The sequence below is a fragment of the Mytilus trossulus genome, chromosome 1 (genome assembly GCF_036588685.1).
Source record: "Mytilus trossulus isolate FHL-02 chromosome 1, PNRI_Mtr1.1.1.hap1, whole genome shotgun sequence".
In the NCBI taxonomy this organism is placed as follows: domain Eukaryota; kingdom Metazoa; phylum Mollusca; class Bivalvia; order Mytilida; family Mytilidae; genus Mytilus; species Mytilus trossulus.
Genome location: NC_086373.1, coordinates 58,211,891 through 58,232,636, shown reverse-complemented (window position 1 = coordinate 58,232,636; position 20,746 = coordinate 58,211,891). Strand labels below are relative to the sequence as shown.

At 31.3% G+C, this 20,746-nt stretch overlaps 1 protein-coding gene across 1 annotated transcript in view; it reads right to left on the bottom strand.

Annotated features, from left to right (window-relative positions):
* The window catches only part of LOC134681339 (uncharacterized), a 33,994-nt gene extending 19,439 nt beyond the window's left edge, over nucleotides 1–14,555 (bottom strand). Inside the window, exons 1-13 of the mRNA XM_063540962.1 lie at nucleotides 14,536–14,555; nucleotides 13,821–13,944; nucleotides 13,038–13,136; nucleotides 12,229–12,327; nucleotides 11,469–11,567; nucleotides 10,883–10,981; nucleotides 9,308–9,409; nucleotides 8,270–8,368; nucleotides 7,537–7,635; nucleotides 6,461–6,562; nucleotides 4,957–5,046; nucleotides 2,550–2,574; nucleotides 1,374–1,613 (exon numbers count right to left, since the gene is read on the bottom strand). Of these exons, the coding sequence (XP_063397032.1) occupies nucleotides 1,374–1,613; nucleotides 2,550–2,574; nucleotides 4,957–5,046; nucleotides 6,461–6,562; nucleotides 7,537–7,635; nucleotides 8,270–8,368; nucleotides 9,308–9,409; nucleotides 10,883–10,981; nucleotides 11,469–11,567; nucleotides 12,229–12,327; nucleotides 13,038–13,136; nucleotides 13,821–13,944; nucleotides 14,536–14,555 (1,297 nt within the window). The remainder of the gene's footprint in view (nucleotides 1–1,373; nucleotides 1,614–2,549; nucleotides 2,575–4,956; nucleotides 5,047–6,460; nucleotides 6,563–7,536; nucleotides 7,636–8,269; nucleotides 8,369–9,307; nucleotides 9,410–10,882; nucleotides 10,982–11,468; nucleotides 11,568–12,228; nucleotides 12,328–13,037; nucleotides 13,137–13,820; nucleotides 13,945–14,535) is intronic.
* Between the last annotated feature and the right edge of the window lie 6,191 nt (nucleotides 14,556–20,746).

Sequence of the window (20,746 nt, the reverse complement as noted above, 5' to 3'; positions counted from 1 at the left end):
TAAGGCAACTGGATACGCCCACAGAGGTTCAACCCTGAACAGTTGGATAAAAAATTGACACAATATCCAAGCTTGATACAGGTCTGAATTTGGATTGTAATTAAATATTTGATATATAATAGGTTTCTGAATAAATATAATCAAAGAACTTGAAATTGGTTATATGAATTGAATTAATATTCAACTTAAGATATTTTGCTGATGTGCAATGCATTATACTGTTGCCAAATACTTAGTAAATCTGTTTCAGACTATAAAAAAAATATAAAAGGGAGCTTACATCAATAGATATTAACAATATACCATTTTTTTGTGAGAATTGCCGAAAACATTTTTGAGTTATTGTTCGAAAACTGTAAAAACCTCCTAATGAATAAAACCCCATAACTCGGGAATGCAAATCCTCAAATTTATAAAATTCTAAAGAGAGCTTGCACCAAAGTTTCACGAATACTGCTGAAAGCATTATTGAGTTATTATAAAAAAAAAACAGAAAATCCCCTCTGTTGTATTGAATAAAACCCTATTACTCGGAAATGTAAAATCTTAAATTAGTAAAAATCGAAAGGGAGCTCACGTCAATAGATATATACAATTCATGCAAATTGGCTAAAGCGTTTTTGAGTTACTATCAGACATTTTGACCATGGACGAACGGACTGACGGACAACGGTAAACCATAATATAAAAACACCAGTCATAAAATCTTTTACCAAAAAAATCCAACAACTGTTAACATACTTTCAACCACGCTCTAAATGTTCACGATTTCGGGGGGAGGGAGGGGTAGGGGTGCTGTAGTTCGAAATAAGATAACAACATTTTAACTAATCATGTAAATATTTAAAACTACAAAAAGGCTTCATTGGGATCAACAAAAGTTATATGTATACAGATGAATTCTTGTTTGAACAGCTTAGTACAGATAACATGTTTTCCCAGAAAAAAAACTTATACTAAGAGAAATGAAAATATAAAATGTCAACAATTTCACTTGTTAGTACTAGCTGTTACTTTAATAGTTTTATTCCCTCCAACTATAATACTTTGGAAAAGTCTTCCTCTTAAGATAAATAAAAGCCAAAGTTTAACTGTTTTAAGAGGTAGACTGGACATATTGTATATGACTGATGAGACATCCACGAAAAAAAAGGTAAGCAAATGGATTTCTTTTTTAAGAGAAAACAATGTGAATATAGCTTCAATAATTTGTAAATTTAACATTATCATTAACATCGTATTAAATGTGAGACCCCAAATATTATTATATAAGACATATTCTTTGAATTAGTGAAAATATAGCACAAACTTTAATAAAGTTACATTTGATCTATATGTAACTTTAATATAATTTCTTAAAGGGTGACATATACCTTGATCATAAAGAATCCATTGTCTTGTCTTAACATCAAGGCCACAGCGACCTTCAATAAGAGAGATTCCATCTGTAGTATGTCTCCCTTTTGGTATTACATCCCCAATTAACAGCTTTACAAGAGTTGATTTTCCTACCCCAAACTGGCCAGTCACCATACAGCGCATGTCAAACGATTCATAGGTGCCTTTGCCCATCAAACGCTTCAACATGGCTGACTTTTTTTTCTGGAAGTATTCTGTAAATATTTCAAAAATATTTACTTTTCCCCCTCCAAAAGTACTTGCTGAAAAAAGAGGATCTAGAAAAAAGATAGCCAAAACCTAGAAAAAGCTGTTGAGAAAAAAATCTTCATAGATACCAGGAATTTTGTATATACGCCAGACGCGCGTTTCGTCTACAAAAGATTCATCAGTGACGATCGAATCCAAAAAAGTTAAAGAAGCCAAATAAAGTACGAAGTTGAAAAGCATTGAGGACCAAAATTCCTAAAAGTTTAGAAAGAAAGGATACAAGATTCTTAGGAGCCTGAACAAAGTGGCAGAACTGACTGAAAAAAGATATACGGAAAGATGTAATAGAAATAAAAGAATATATACATATATTCTGAAGAAGAGCCATCCCTACTAATGGATACTTTGAATCAAGTTGAAATGTGAGTTACTGCTCAATAATGATAACAGTTATAATTGCTTGTTTAAATGATAAAGTTTGAGAAAACTTTTTGTGAACAGCCACAACTGGTAGTCAGAAAAAATGATAGAACCTAATGTTAATTTTTTTTATACGATTCACCTTCTAAAAAAATGTGTTCAATCTGGAAACAGTATAGAGCAAAGGGATATGATTGCTTTAGTAAAAATTGAAAAATCATGAAAATAAAATTTGCAATAACAAGTAAATTTAATTGTCTTATAAATAGTTTGTTTTATACTCAGGATTCATCTGAACATTAAGATCAAAGATATCTGATGACATCATATTGCCATTTTGGTCTTTACTAGGCGGTTATTCGGGTTGCTAATTATCAATGACATCATTAATAAATACATCAATATCATCATTTTTGTCTCCTTCTCATAATAAAATGTTTTTTTAATTTCTGATTTTCTATATCAGAAGCAAGCAATTACAAATTATATTGTTCAATACCAGAATAACACGGAGGACTTACCTTCGGGGGTCTTCTGCATGACAGTCTACAAAACAAAACATACAGATTATCATTTATGTCCTTCATACAATTTTCTTCCATTTTTAAAACAACTTTTGATTTTAGAAAAACCTACATGGTATTTTTCCTCAGATACTCTCTCTAAGAATTGTTGATTGTTTTCGTTAGGCGTTCAAAGAATTTTAAAAATGACGACATTTAAAACCAATCAGATACATCATATACATAAAAGTAATTATATACATACAAGTAGATCATATACATAAAAGTATATCATAACTATAAATGTACAAAATGTACATCATATACATAAAAGTACATGTACACTCCAAAGACTTTACAAGCCAACGATATGAAACAAAACATCTAAATGCAAATAAGCTTGGAACTGTTAAATGTCAGAACAATCTAATCATTAACATTAGTAAAGTGTTACCGAGGTTCATTTGCTGATGTTTTTGTATAAGTTTACTGTTGACTGTAAAAAGAAAGTGCGTTCATCAGTAAAATTTTAGATAATTTTTTTTCTAAAATCAAACTTTTTTCCGAATACTATTTCATTAAATTCCTTACAATCAATAAGATTAACAAATATGTCATGTCAAAAAATGTAATTCTAAACAGTCTGTTAATCGTAGCGTTACAGAAAACAAGCCAAACTATAACACTAAAAAATGAAAATATGAAGTTTAAAAAGATGGCTTCAGACATTATCTATCATGTAAAAGCTTCCATCAAAGTTAAATATAATTTAATGTTGGTCAAACAAACTTAAACACCAGGGCTGATATTCATAAAAATCCTTTAGATATCCTATCGTAGTACTAATTTCTCGTAGCATATGTAGAAAAATCCGTCCATTCAGAACGCACCTTAATTTAAGTAGCTTTGTGCATAATAGTCGATTAAAGATATAGGAAGATGTGGTGTGAGTGCCAATGAGACAACTCTCCATCCAAATAACAATTTAAAAAAATAAGTAAACCATTATAGGTCAATGTACGTTTGTTTTCGATCAATTTATGTACAAATCCATGCAAAAGTCTGTTTTGATTGTTAACATCATTGAACTTTTATAACAAATGTATTGAAACTACAATGGTGGTGTATAATCGATAACCTTAAAACAAACTATTCTAAATTTCTAACTGATTGTCAAACTGGGGAATAAGTGAAATGGTATTTTCTATGGACGACAGTAATGGGAGAAATATATATTCGATAGGCAAAATGTCCCACCACTACTGTTATACAGGAAAGGTGAATAAAGTGCTTGGGTATATAAATCTTACTACATACTTGAGTAGCTTTATGTACAGGGGCAAAACAGTATCTACAAATTCGTGTAGACCTTAGTAATTTTACTTGTAGAAAACGGAAAATTAAAATAAATATGTTTTTTTAAGTTTGCTCTGGACTGATTGAATGATTGATTGGTGTTTCACACCTCTTTCAGCAAAATTACTCTTTTTCGAGGTTGTGGGATTTTGTTGGTTGTAGAGCCGGATTATTCAGAGAGAACCACTAAGCTTCTGTAGTAAACCCACTGACAGTAGTATCTGAATCGAACAAACAACCTCAGTGATGACAGGCTAGTGTTACAGTAGTTGAACTACTTTAACCACTCGTCCACCGAGACGTAAATTTACTTTGAACACTGAATTTTAATCATAAAAAAACTCCTGTCCAATTTGCGTAAAATTCAATGAAGGTTTAACAAAAATTATGGTTGACTGAAAAATACCACGACTGTATCTAAAGTTAGCAGCAATAAACAGTTATAGGAGTGTTGTTACGCATTTTGAATTTGTAATATGAAAGTTTATTGCAATGAAATTTGTTTATAGATTAATGATGACTAATCAAGAAACCTTAGTGGGATTATAGGAGCATGAATATTATTGTTTGATGTGGGTTATCATTTGATATTGACGTTTGATAAGGGACTTTTTATTTTGAATTTTCCTCGGAGTTCAGTTTTTTTGTAATTTTACTTTTTTCCATGTTTTCGTATCCACACTGGCCATATGTTCAGAAATTATTGTAGTGTTCAAGTACACTTTATTTCACATGACCTTTTAACGTAATATTAAGAAAAAGTGATACGATTTGTATTTGATCCCTTGCTAGATATGTGTAAGCCACTTAAGAAACGGTATCACTTTAAGGGATTAAAATTCTACTTTTAGTCAAATGTTTGGGAAATATGTGTCATGTTACTCTATGACCCTCACTGACTGGTAAGCCCTCGTACGGTCAACAGACGATAGAAAAGTGAGATAGCCAAATCTTGCTTCTATGAAATAATGTAACCTGCTCAACAAAATTTCAACTTTAGATAAGATGAAATAAAGTCTGTTGTTTCACTTATAATTGTAAATGCAATTTTTATAACCATCATATCTACCTTAAGGAAGTCCCTCACTTCTGTTTTTTTATTTTTTTCCTTTTCAGAGTCTTTATCTTTTATTATTACCAAATCATAGGGAGTATGACCCTGAAATACACATATGAACCTTTTTTTATTTCAAGAGACAGACAAAACTCAAAATAATGTTCATAAGTTGCATAAATTTCAATAACACAGAGTAGGAATCTGTCTGATTCGAATCACCTTTATCTTTTATATTAAGATAAACATGTGAATACATATCAAGCAATATTATCAGCTATTACACTATAAAGATATAAATGCATTAGTTCCTTTAAACTAGTTTAACAACGCCGCTGTTTATATGTGCCTGTCCCAAGTCATGAGCCTGTAGTTTTGCTGTATATCACATCAGTTGTTCAAACATTATTTGGTATATAAATCAGTGTGTGAAGACAGTACGATTACATATTGCTTTTAATTCTGTGTGATATGATCTCCTCTACCGTATCGTCATATTTTAATATGTCAACAACAAAATGCAGTTTGAAACACATTACTTTCATACATAAAATACTCAACAGTCTTAATGTTGTGTAATTCTAATTCAAAAACCAATTTGTAGTAGGTTCCTTGGTAATGTATGACAAGTGTTTCCCTTTAAAATGTACGATTAGTGGTAATGTTAATGTTTTCATGATTTTTTATGTGTATGAATGTTGGTAAACATATCTAAAGCTTGTGATTGATGGAATGTGTGTAATAATTGTTTGATTGGTTTATGTTCTTTTACTATTGTTAGGATAATGATTAGTATATGATTTTGGCATCTGGAATCATAGTGTTTCTTTGTAAGTGACCGTTTTGTTAAAGAAGAGGGACAGAAGATACCAGAGGGATAGTCAAACTCATAGATTGAAAATAAACTGACAACGTCATAGCTAAAAATAAAAAGTCAAACAGACAATTAATAACACAGAAGACACAACATAGAAAGCTAAATACTAAGCAACACGAACCTCACCAAAAACTGGGGGTAATCTCATGTGCTCCACGGCAGGGTGAACACTGCTCCTCATGTGGCACCCGTCCTGTTGCTTATGTTATTACAAATATGGTTAATGTAGGATTGGTGGTAGGACTTTTGGAATTGAACTATTAGAGTTAGGTCTATAGATAGTATATGATTTGGTATGTTATTTGAATAGATAATTTAGGGTAGATGTTTGGTTGATGAAATGTCTTTTATCATTACTTGAATGGTGATGTTTGTAGATAAGGTAAGAAAAGTGGTAGCATTGGCGAAAGTATATGACTGGTGGAATGTGTGTGGATATTGAATGTTAATTGGTAGGATTGTTTCAAATTTAAGGTTGGTGGAAGATATGTTGATAGTGAACGATTGGTGACAGTGGGTGATCTATGGAATACTATACTTGCTTCATCGAATATCAATTGAAATTTAAATATATCATTCAAACAGGGTAAACAAAAAATTTAGTAATACATATGGTGCATCAGCTTGAACACTGAACATTACCTTTCGTGATTTCATCCAAGGACTGCTGCCTTTATCAATTAGACATTGTGTGATCTCAGCCTGTGTACTTCTAGCAGCATAATGCAAAGCTGTTTCTCCATCCTATAAAAATAACATATATAGATATGTTTATTTTAAAGTACAACTTTGTGCATATACATGAAATATAATATATTACAATTTTAAACATATGTAGCCAATAAATGTTTTTATCTTACCTCCTATACATTTATATTTATACCAACAAGCCCTTACATGCTTATGATGCACTGTTTTTTATGTACAAAAAATTATATGATTAAATTTTAAAATCATATTAATCCTTAGTATATCTGAGGCTTAATTCTTATTCTGGTTTCATATATTTTTAATATATATGTAAAACACATTAAATCAAGAAATAAAACAAAGAATTAATCAATATAAAGGCATATATGATATCATTTGACCTTAAAGAAAACAATAATGCTTGTAGATTTACAGCACTATGGTAGCTAGTGAAAAAAACAAATTATCACCTGAATAAAATAACCAGTCGAAATTTTGTGTATACTCTACATAAAAAAAAGGCAAATAAACAACATGTTTTATCAGGTGTTAGACGTTCCATAGAAAATATCATGTTATAAAATGAAAATATTCACATTAATATATCCAATTGAATAAGATCAGTAAAAATATTCTACACCTGGTGTTATATTTCTCACAAATATCTATTAATATTAAAGAAAGTTTCACATTAGACTGAATATGTTATTTATAAACAAAAAAGAAGATGTGGTATGATTGCTAATGAGACAACTCTCCACAAGAGACCAACACTATTACATCTACTTCTCATCATAAAGATATTCATAGGATTTATTTTTCAGAAAACAAAAAAACCTTATTATCTGATGCCTGTTCCAAGTTATGAATATTACACGTGGTTTTTATTCGTGTAATGTGTTTGAGATTTTGACAATCAACTTTCTATTTTTAATTTTCCTTAGATTTAGGTGTTTTTGCCTTTTTTCAGTACGACTGCAAGTCAAATGTAAAAATATATAAATCAGATTGAAAAGATACTATCTTACGAGGTCTCTGGTATCTAAATCACAGTCATGTGAAGCCAGATAGTGGACAATCTCCAGGTGTCCACCCTCAGCAGCAAACATTAATGGGGTCATGCCACCCTGTAATAAGATATGAAATATATAAAAAAAAAAAATAGAAAAAAATATATTAATAAGTGTTAAAATAAATAAAATAACCAGTATTAACATTCAAAAATAGCAAAAAAATACACTACATTCTATATTGTGTAATTTCAAAACCGTTTTCGTTTGTTGTTTTTTACGTAAATCAGGCCGTCGTTTTTTTTGTTTGAATTGTTTAACATTTTGTCATGTCTGGTCCTTTAAAAGCTTACTATGCGATATTGAATTTGTTCATTTTGTAAGCAAACGATGAACTACGGTGCCAACAAATAAGGTTTTAGGTGTTTTAACGCGACTTTTAAACACCGCTTTGGGTTAATTAGTGGCGGACAGTTTTTATTGGAGAGGGAGTCCCAGGAGCAAACCACCGACCTTCGATAGGAAAACTGACAATCCCAATCAATTACGATTGGAGTCGTGTGCACCCGCACACGCCGGATTCAGACTCACAACCTCAGTGTTGATTGGCTAGTGATTACAGTAGTAACTATTAAGACAAATCGACTACCGAGGCCTATCTAAGGTATTTGATCTCCGGTGAAAAGTTGTCTCTTTTGCAATCAAAACACATCTCCTTATTCTAATATGAAGAGATAGCATTGATCATTACCTTTGTTTTGGCTTCTAAGTTACTTTTGTTTGTATGTAGAGACATGACAATCTCAAGGTATCCTCCCTCTGCAGCAATTATTAATGGTGTCTCTCCCCACTGTTATATCAACATATAACATACATTAAAAGTTGTGTCATCGGAACAACACCGGATATTGATACTAGCTGAATCGAAGAGAGGTTATAAAACGCAACATGTCCTTCATTTCAAAAAAAATTTGTGGCACACTATCAAACTCTGCCTTTTTGATTTACATAAATTTTTAAGAAAATTTATTGTCTTCTGTTTTTATGATGGGCCATAATCTAATAATAGGAAAAAATTTATAATCTTTATAGCATTACACATTTTGTTTAAAGTAATCGGTGTCATCATTTCCCGGTACTAGATGATATTTTTTTTTTATCACAAGATCTAATTCGGTCTAATGTTTTACATTCCTGGGTGATTTGGGGAGCAGTTCAGTTGCCAATTTATTATTATACAAATCCATAGACATGTGCAATAATGACAGATGCATAAACAATATCAGATTATGAATTGTGGTCTCAACAACCTCTCTTCGCGTCAGCTGCACCAATATCTTTTGTCGCTCAAATACGGCGATTCACCATGCTGATCAAAGTTGTTTTTTTAAATAAAAAGACAAATATAAGAGAAGGTTACAATTTCTGATTCAGATAAATGAAAAAAGTCAAATAAGATCCCATTTTATATAATTCTAACAAGAATTTTTCACTCTCAAACATTTAAAATGTTTAACATTATATCAAGTAAGTAAATGTTATCTGACTAAGTATGTTAATGCAATTTTTCCTCATCGTCTTATCAAAATGTGATGTTTCCAAAAACCAATTTGTCAGAAAACCAATATTACCAAATTCAGCTCAACAAGTCGAGTATAATAAAATAATTAAAATAATATGTAATTAGAACAAGTATTTTTCTGATATAAAACCTGTTTGATGAACAACATTATTTTGTATTCATTTAGTATAAAGAGGAGTAAATCATACTGAAGAGTTATATCATTACCCAAGTGTCACTGGCTTCTAAATGACTACCATGTGTAGCCAAATATTCGACGATCTCAATGTTTCCTCTCTCAGCGGCATACATTAATGCTGTCATTCCTCTCTGTAATATAAATATATTACACACATCAAAACTTGTGTCATAAGCTGAACAATGTTTTGAATAAGTTATAAACTATAGTGGTGACATCCGTGATCAAATATACCCTTGCAAAAACTAAGAAATCATGGTTTTGTTAAGTGTTCGAAAACATTCTATTAAAATTTTATTCTATATAAATAAGGGGTTATCAATTTATAATTCAGAAACCATAAAAAGTTAGATTTTTTCTAATAATCGAAAACGGTTAACTCTAGAATGTTAATTAGTTACCAAAAGCACTAGACTTATAATTTAATACGCCAGATTCGTGTTTCGTCTACATAAAACTTATCAGTGCCGCTCAGATCAAAATAGTTGAAAAAAAGTAATAACATAGAAATTCAAATTTAAAATATCTTTTGTAGTTTAAAAAGTTCTGTTTCCAAAAGAGGTTCTTCATTATTCGTCCAGAGATCAAAATTTTAAAAAAAATCAAGTACCATTAATCTAGTAATGACAAAAATCGAACTTAGTTGTAACTCATAGTCAAAAATATTCAAATAACAAAAATGTGTCCAAAGTACACGGATGCCCCACTCGCATTATCATTTTCCATGTTCAATGGACCGTGAAATTTGATAAAAAATCTAATTTGGCCTTAAAAGTAAAATGATAAATCAAAAGGGAACATGTGTACTTAGTTTCAAGTTGATTGGACTTCAGCTTCATCAAAAACCTACCTTGACCAAAAACTTTAACCTGAAACTCACACTTTTAATTTCTATGTTCAGTGGACCATGAAAATGGGGTCAAAAGTTTAATTTTGTTTTAAAATAAGAAAGATCATATCATAAGGAACATGTGTACTAAGTTTCAAGTTGATTGGACTTCAGCTTCATCAAAAACTACCTTGACCAGGAAACATAATGCCCCTCTACTATCGTAGGTGGGGCATAAAAATAAAATTTTACCTGCCTTAAGAATTTTAAACCATCCATCAAAATTGTAATCAAGATTCAAACCGGGGTTCTCCATTGTCCGGAACCCACAAGATTTTGAATTTTAAACTCGTCGCATTAAGAATATGACTGTGATGATTCAATTAAAAAATACACGTAAAAACATAAATGTACAAGAAACATTACAATGAGTTATAGTATACGATACGAGGATGAAACTATCAAAACTATTCTTCACTTGACCTAGGGGAATAAAGAAATCCCAATTGCAACGTTATAAATCTTCAACGTCATAATACTGTTGCGCTCGTAATATGTATCAACTATAGAAGGATTTGCTTTAATATGATTTTAATTATTTAATGCCCTTGTTAAAGATTAGCGAAAGATACAATAGCGACATTCAAACTCATAAATCGAAAATAATCTGACAACACAGTGGCTAAAAATGACCAACAGATAGACAATAGACAATAGTAGACAATGACTAAGAGATAAATAAAACCAATATAGAATATATATTATATAATATCACCTGGGATCTGGTCTCTAAATCACAGCCCTTTTCATTTAGAAACTGGACGATATCCAGATGGCCTCTCTCAACAGCAAAATGTAATGGTGTCATACCATCCTGTAATATCAACAAATAACAGACATTAAAACGTATGTCATTAACTGGACAATGGCGTGTAATAATAAACAAAAATATATACCGTTCCACATGAAACAGTGGTAGAATCTGAATACAATGACCAGCAACACTGGTATTTATATTCTACAGTAACAGCAAATAATAATCGTGATTTGTTGTGAGATGACAGAAAATGTAAATGATATGTTAAGTTATATCAATTTAATTACTATCTGACTACAGATGTTATCACAACTTGTTCTCCTCGACTTATTATTAAAATGAGATGTATAAAAGATATTTTAGTCAGAAAACTTAAGACCCCTTCATAATCTGATCAGTTCGACGAGATGAATAAAATAAACCACTTTATATACTTCAAACAAATGTTTGTTTTATATTTAACATGTATGATTAATTATATGATTTTGTGTTGATTCAGTGTAAAGTGTAGTCTGTCAGGCTTAGAAGTATTATCTTATATCACCTTCGATTTGGCCTGTAAATCACTACCCTGTGTATCAAAAAACTTGACGATCTCTAAATGTCCTCTCTCGGCAGCGTACATAGTTGGTGTCATTCCTCTCTATAAAATTGAACCATGTTGAGAAATAAATATAAACAAAATATATATCACATGAATCAGTGATAAAATCTAAATAAAATGATAATTTGATATATATATATATTTCACATTATTAACAAACACAACAACAAATGTTGTTGTGAAATGTGAGAACTACGATCTGAACAATCATGAAAATATGATAGAGAACCAATATGTAAATAAATGATTGACTCATTTCAATGGGACCAGTAAGATGAGCTCTTAAAAACTTTATTTAATCATAATGAATATGTGTTGTTAAGCGTATCTGATCAAAAACATTACCAAAAAGAAACTTAAAAGGCAGTAACTTTTTTTTTTTCTTATACAGTAAAAAAAGAACACACTTCCTATCAGTATTTTAAAAAGGATGCTAGACAGTAGCTCAGCATAATCAGTATTTTCTAACTTATTGATGTTAACACAACTAGTTCTTACCAAATCCCAAATTACATGTTTACAAAATACTTTAAAACAATAAACATTAACTTTCTTATTCAGTATATATAAGTAAAGGCCAGACTATAATTATTCTAACTAACAACTTATTGTCCAGTAAGCCTGACTGAATAAAATCGTGTTAGTACAGACTAAAGTCTGATCACATTGAAGGGATAACAGTTATCACTACCATGACTACCTGGTCTTTGGTCTCTAAATTAACGCCCTCTTTTACCAGATAGCAGACGATTTCCAAGTGTCCTCTTACAGCAGCAAGAGATAATGGTGTCCATCCATACTGTAATATCAACATATAAAGGACATCACAACTTGTGTTATAAACTCGACAATGTAGTGAAATGAATATAGATAATATATATATTGCACGAATCAGTAGTAAAACTGAATAAAATTGGCAGTTACACTTGTATTCATTATAAACAATATATAAACGACATGGTAAATTTTGATATCTCAGAAAACCCTCAGTGATGTTAACAACATATTCTTTTTAATAAATATTATCAATATGTATATCAATGAATTACTGACAGGTCTGCCAATTTTAAATCCGGTTTTGCCAAGACAACATATAGCCATAGAGGTGAAAGTAGTCTTACACATAAATTATCTAGCAATTAATCAACTAGTACATTGAGACGAGTAAATTAAAATAACACTTTAAATAATTCCAGCAAGTTTGTATGGTCCTGTTGACATGTATGCGTAACAGCAAGAAATAAAGATTGTTCAGTATAATGAGGATTATAAGAAGTCTCCCTTTTTATATAGATTAGACTGTTAGTTTTCTCGTTTGGATGGTTTAATACTAGTCGTTTTGGTGTTTTTGATAGCTCGCTGTTCGATTTCAGCGAATGCTCCGTGTTTAAGGCTGTACTTTGACCTATAATGGCTTTCTTTTGCAAATTGTGACATGGATGGAGAGTTGTCTCCTTAGCACTGGTATCACATCTTATATCTAATAGAAGATAGCATCGATAACATCACCTTGTCTCTAGTCTCTAAAATACTGTCCTGTTCAGCAAGGTAGCGAACAATCTCCAGGTGTCCAGCCTGAGCAGCAACCATGACCGGTGTCTTTCCCCACTGTAATATCAATATATAACAAACATCAAAATATGTGTCATAAACTGAACATTGTTTGTGATAAACGCAATATAAACAGCAGTGTTCAAGATTAAATAAAATGGCCAGTCAAGCTATTTTTCTCCATTCAAATACGAAACAAACAACATAATTTGTTATGAAATCTCAAAACTTCATTCAGAACTGCTATATAATTATATTTTCGGCAAATGGAAGCAATACAGCGTATGTTATAAACTAATGTAGCATGTGTAGATCGTTTTGTCATTTTTGCTTGGTTATGATATTTTCCGTTCGTCTTCTACGAGTAACGTATGTGTTTTGATTGTCTCTTTGGTATGTTCTCTTAACTTAAGTATAATGAAGGCAGACATCAGTGATTAATATACCAATTTATCACGTGTTGTGTTAAAACAGGAATTGCATACATTGGTGGATAGAGTTGTATAATGACTTTTCTCACTGTTTGTGTTAAATACAACAGTCCTGTATATTCATGTTGTGTAATGATGTTTCTCAACGACTGTGTTGAATACAGGAATACCTGCAATAACAAGCAATAGCATTATTCCTAATAAAAATAAAATCATTTAACAATAATAAGGGCGTTTTTCAAATGATCAATAGTGTGTATACTGTATAATAAATACCTTAATATGTTTTAAATATCTTTACTTTACTCACAAAACTTCCATTTGTGTATTCTAAATTTGCTCCATTCTTTACACATAATTCTACGTCTTCAATATTTCCATCCTGAGCAGCTAAAAGAAGTTTCTGTAGGTAAAACAAAGCTATTGTATTCCCTCTTGAACATACAAATGTATTACAAAGATAACATATAAGATCGCTATCTATAATTTCAGTGGTTTGAAAGACTCTAGACAATAATTTATTGTATCGAGCTTAAGTATGGCTTTATAAAATTGTGTAATTGTAAAATGTATAAGATGTCCTTTTTCTTTCTATTTCAGCAGAGAATGCGCCACACATGTATCAGATATAATACTTTATAGGCCTCAGTGAGTATTGTACACCCCGGGTTGTACACTTGAACATGTTTGAACAGTCAATGAATTTATTAGAATACTATACATTTGTATATGTTTGTACGGTTTATAAACATCTGTGAAAACTTTACACTTGTATCTCTCTTTTTTTTGGATTCGGGCGTCGCTGATTGGTCTTTTGTAGACGAGGAGTGCGTCTGGCGTAAATATCAAGTTTTGTCCTCGTGTCTTTGATGAGTTTATTCACAGTCTATAGATATCGAAAAGTAGCGTACACTTGTATATATTTTGTGTGGTGAGTCTATTATCCTATGAGAATAGTGTACACTTCAATCTATTCGTTTGTACAGTGATTTATATAGACATGATAGACTATATAAATATTGTACACATGTATATATTTGTCCATTCTAACGACCGATAAGAGAACTGTAAACTTTTAATTGTGTGTAACACTTGTAATTGTGTGTAACAGTAAGTCACATGAGTCGGGATATGACCTTTAAACTTTAGGAAGAAAATCTTACCTCATCCCAACTTGCCATATTTCATCCTGCAAAAATTAAAAATAAGGTTACATAAACATACTTTATAGTTCTATGCTTAATTTTTTAATAAATGATTTAGGTACGGTGCAATAATTTGATTGTGATCTTTTACAAGTTTGTCAAGCTTCATCAATACCAGTCCAGTTAGAAACTAGGAGATGTGCAGACATATATAGTTATCAAAGGTACCAGGCTTAGAATTCAATACGCTAGAAGCGCGTATCGACTCATAAGTGACGCTCATCAAAATAGTTATAAAGCCAAAGAAGTACAAAGTTGAAGAACATTAAGGACCCAAAATTCAAAAGAGCTAAACCAAAAACGGCTAAGTAATCTATGCCAGGGATAAGAAAATCCTTGACTTTCGAAAAAAACATAATTTGGTAAACAGGAAATTTATAAAGATGACCAAATAATTGATATTCATGTCAACATCGAAGTGCTAACTACTGGGCTGGTGATACCACTCGGGGACGAAACGTCAACCAGCAGTGGCATAGACCCAGCTGTTTAAATATTTATCAAATGTTCCAGGCTTATAATTTTATACGCCAGACGCGCGTTTCGTCTACATAAGACTCATCAGTGACGCTCATATCAAAATAGTTGTAAAGCCAAAGAAGATCAAAGTTGAAGAGCATTGAGGATCCAAAATTTCAAAAGCTATGCCAAATACGGCTACGGTAATCTATGCCTGTGACAAGAAAATCCTTAGCATTTTGAACAAATCATAATTTTGTAAACAGGAAATTTATAAAAAATTACCATGTAACTGATATTCATGTCAACACCGAAGAGCTGACTACTAGGCTTGTAATACCCTCGGGGACAAAACGTCCACTAGCAGTGGCATCGACCCATTGGCGTAAATAGTTATCAAAGGTGCGAGGCTTATAATTTAATACGACAGACGTGCGTTTCGTCTACATAGGACTCATCAGTGAAGCTCAGATCAAAATAGTTATGAAGCCAAAGAAGTACAAAGTTGAAGTTCATTGAGGGCCCAAAATTCCTAAATTCCAAATGTATGAACATTATATTGAAGTACACTGACATTATTATTTGATTTTCATCTCTTTAACTTGCTGCGATATCTTTATGGAAGAGTTACTCTTACATCGTGCATGGATTGATTACTTGACCGCTGTTTGCGTCACGAGCGGTGCAAAATCTCAATGCCCAGTCGGATATTGAAGTAGGTTAAATGTGAAAAGCCTCTTTTAATATTTTAGATAACCAAATCAATATATGTACAACAACAACTGTTAAGTATGCGATATACTGACAAGGCAGAAAAAAACCATATTCGACCCCTAGTGACTCGAAATGAGACAACTCAACCATCCTAAAATAAATCTAAAAGTTTATATCAATCTAATTTTAGATTCATTATCTTGAGTTTTAAAGAGCTGTACTACAAGTTCTTATGAGATATAGCTACAATAATATCAGATCATTGAACGACAGTCTTCATATAATATGTATTGTCGGACATAGGTAAATATATCAACAAAGAGCAGAAAGCTCGAGGGCTGACATCAACAGAGGACCAATACGAAAAATGATACGAAGAACTAGAGGCTCATAGGAACCTGTGTCGCTCACATTATATATTTATTTAAAATTGATGCATGAAATAATGCAGCCGTCATATTGTTGCTCTAGTTTCAGAGATCATTTCAAAAACTGCATTTCCCCTTATGGTCTATTTTAGCCATGTCTGCCATGTTGGTTGGAAGGCAGGGTCAGCAGACACATTTTTAAAACCTAAATACTCTAAAACGTAATTGTGGCCATGTTTGGTTAAATTTGCCTTAGTTGTTGCAGTAAAAACCTTTTGTAATAGATTTCAAAAATTTACGAAAAATTGTTCAATTTGACTTTAAAGGGCAATAACTGAATATGTGGTCAATTGACCATTTTGATAATGGTGACTATTTGTAGATCTTACTTTGTTGAACACTATGGCTGTTTAAAAAATCTCTATCTAGAATAATATTCAAAATAACAACCAAAAACAACAAAATGTCCTTAAAATAACTAATTCAAGGGCAGCAACTTAACAACAGTTTGTCTGATTAGTCTTAAAATTTCAGGACAAATATATCTTAACCTGATGAACGTTGTTATTTACGTAAAATTTGCTCTAAATGCTTTAGTTTAAACGATATAAGCAAAAAACCGCATTTTACCCCTATGTTCTATTTTTAGCTATGTCGGACATGTTGGTTGGCAGGAGAGTTCATCGGACACATTTTTTTAAACTAGATCCCCGTATAATGATTGTGACCAAGTTTGGTTAAATTTGTCTTTTTAGTTTCATCTGAGAAAACTTGTGTAGGAGATTACAAAAATTTACAAAAACAAACCAAAGTTGCTGTTTACCTCCATCTACAAAAATATTCAAGGTTATAGCACAAAACTGCAAAACTTCCTTAAAATTACCAATTCAGAAGCAGCAACCTAACAACGGGTTGTCCAATTCGTCTTAAAATTTCAGGATTGATAGATCTTGACCTGATAAACAATTGCAGCTAAGAAACACAAGAAAATAGAGAGCACGTGGAACTCCACGGCAACACTTCCGGTAATAACAATGTCGGATTCCACCAAACAACATAATCTTATTATGTGAAGGTCAGGATTATACAGTGCAAACACAATAAAAGGTAGACCAGTAGTGGATATTTGGACAGGAGTTTTCTCCCGCTAATTGAAAAAACATGATCTTTAGTAAACGCGGTCGATATTTAAGAAAATTTTGACAAAAAACATGGTGCCAATTTTACGTGACGGCGACTATACTTTCACATTTTCATTTTTGACCTCATAAAGTGTAACAATTTACAACTTTTAGGCAAGCATCAATTTATGAAATAGTTCAAGATTTATAACTATAAAAAAAACGCCTTAAATAAAGTAAATGGTATTATGTCTTTTGCGTTTTCATAGTACATGTATATTTTCCGGTTTCTAAAAATTTGTTTTTCGTCCTTTTATTGGATATATTTTCCGGAATCTGCCGATTAAAACGAACTACCATGTGATATTCTTACGTAATGAATAACAATACAATATAAATTCGAGGTATATAAATGCTGAAGTGACGAACTATCCCATGTTTTGACATTTGCGAAAAAAGTGGTAGGAAGACGCTACAGAAAAATAAAACAAAAGCTTCGGATTTATATTTGGTTATGAAATGTCATAGTAAGAGTAACACAATTTCAGCATAAACGGAGTTCCTTGGTATATTGCATTCATGTGATATGTAATAAATATAAATAATAAAAGTGCAATTCATTATGGAAACCCGGAAATATATAGATAGATACTTTACTGTGTTAAAAAAAAGTCAAATAAAATAGCTAAAATGATTGCAAGTATTGAAAAATATTTATAAATATCAGAAATCATTTTAAATTAAATACCTACGTTTTAAAGCAGTTGAAATATCATCTTCTTGATTTAACCAGTGTGTATTTTTAAAATGTTAGTTGTACGATACTGAGAAAACAGGAAAGGATAATCGCATGTTGAAACATGGCGGAAGAGTTTAATTGACATATATATCATAAATATATATAAATTACAAATTTAAACGGACTTTTAAAACTAAACAAATAAATCCTTCCTCGTGAAATATATAAAAAGATTGATTATGAAATGCAGATTTTACCACTCAATTTCCTTATCGTGTATATAGCTATATAACACACGGCAATTCTCACAATTATTATTGTAATGCAATTTGGAACAATATTGACAGAAAGCTACCTTGTGTTATACTCTAATGTCTATAAAAACAAGGAAACCGATTTTCGACTAGTCGTTTTACAACCAAGTTAACTTGTATTTGTAAAATAAGAGAATTTAGTATTATTAATAATCATATTTTTTTTATATCTCATTATTTTATTATTAGTTAGGATAAACATCGAGCGTCCCTAATAAGTCTTTTATAGACGAAACGTTAGTCTGGAGTACAACATTGTTTGCCTGGTATCTTAAATGAATTGGTTTATGTCATAAAAGCTTCCAAATACATTTTTTGAAAATAAATTCCATAAAGGTTTTACAAAGTTATTGATGTCTAAGAAATGGGGTTGGTACAATCATTAATGTTTTAACTAGTAGCATACTCCAATTTTGGAACTGTCAAGCAAAGCAAGTCTCCAATGATAAAGAAATTGTTAAATATTATAAATATTTTGAAGTTCGTTATTCACTAAAAGAGTGTTAGTTATCTTGGATTTTTAATAGTTTTATTTATCGTTTGTCTAACACCTTATATAAATGTTGATAATTTATTATGAATATATTCAATTTCTAAATCTTCTCAACTCAAGAATAAAAAAATATAAAAACATAACAGTCACATGTACTTTAAATGGCCGTTTGAACTTTTGATGTTTTTGCAGATAAATCTAACGTAAAAAAATCATTTACACCCATCTGATCTTTGGAAAACGCCTACAACAAACCAAGTCCAGAGTATTACAGAACTTTGCATTGGTCGATAAAGAATTAGTTTTTTATAGATTTATCCTGTTATATAGTTTAGTATTTTTGTTGATAGCTATTTCAATGCGTTGATTGACACCCAAGATACTTGTCAATTATCGAAAAGATGTGTTACTATATAGAATATTAATCTGCCCTGGCTGCTGTATACCTATTTCTGACATTTTACCTATTTTGTCTGATTGTTTGGTTCACACATCGTTGTCAATGAAATGGAATTTGGTGCGACTGTCATACAAGTGAGAGTGTTGGCTAGCTATAAAACAAGGTTTAATCCACCATTTTCTACAAAAACAAATGTCTGTACCAAGTCAGGAATATGACAGTTGTTATCCATTCGGTTGGTGTGTTTGAGATTTTAATTTTTCCACTTTTAAGGACTTTCCGTTTTGAATTTCATCGAATTACAGTATTTGGTTGTGATTTAACTTTTTTCAACAGTAACATTCTCTTTTTGGTTTGGTATTAAATCGAACAACTAGCTCATGATGATGATGGGGTCTCTCGGTTTGACAACAAATGTATCCATAATTTTCTAAAGATGTTTTCGCTCTCGTAGTGGAAGTTGGTGCAGGTGCCTTTTCACTGCTTCACTATGACAGTACCCTGAGAATTTGTATACATAATATCTGATGTTGAAATTCATATCATTAATAGAAGTTCAAAATAGTAAAATAGAATCTAAACATATTAAAGCAGAGTGTGATCAACAAGTCAAGTAAAAGTTGGACTGTTAAACTAAGTATACTAACTATATTTGTCCCAGAGTACAAATAAACCATTTCAATATTAACATCATTCAAGCTAGCAGGTAACAGAATTGATGCAATTGATAAATAATAAAGAAAAAGAAACGAGGGGCTCAAAAGAGCCTGAACATTTAACTGACTTGTTTTGGATGAAACAGATACAACAAATCAATTTATTTCTGGTTCATGGAAAAAAGTAAAAACACAAAAATACTGAAGTGTGAGAAATTTAAAACGGAAAAGTCCATATTCAAATGGCAAGATAAAAGGTCAAAACACATCACATCAAACGAATGGATAACAACTGTCATATTCCAGACTTGGTACAGACATTTTCTTATGTAGAAAATGGTATATTGAAACTGGTTTTATAGCTAGCTAAACCTCTCACTTGTATGACAGTCACATCAAATTCCATTATACTGACAACGATGCGTGTACAAAACAAACAGAAATAATAGGTTATGTTATAATCTTAATCCCTAAAGAAACATACAAATATGTATTAACAAAGAAGCACAAAATGGTATATAGACCAAAATATTTCCAAAAATTAAAAACAAGAATACACAAATTTACCATACCACAATAACACAATGACAGGATGTACAGAGCCACGTCATATATGTAACAAAGAAACATAAAAAGCCATAGAGACCATTAAAGCACAAAGCAAAAAATGAAATCCAAGTAACAAACACGTTTCCGAAGCAACACCAAAATGGAAACCTTGAACACCAAAAATGACCAGGAAGACAAGAGTTTTGCGGTTTTGACTG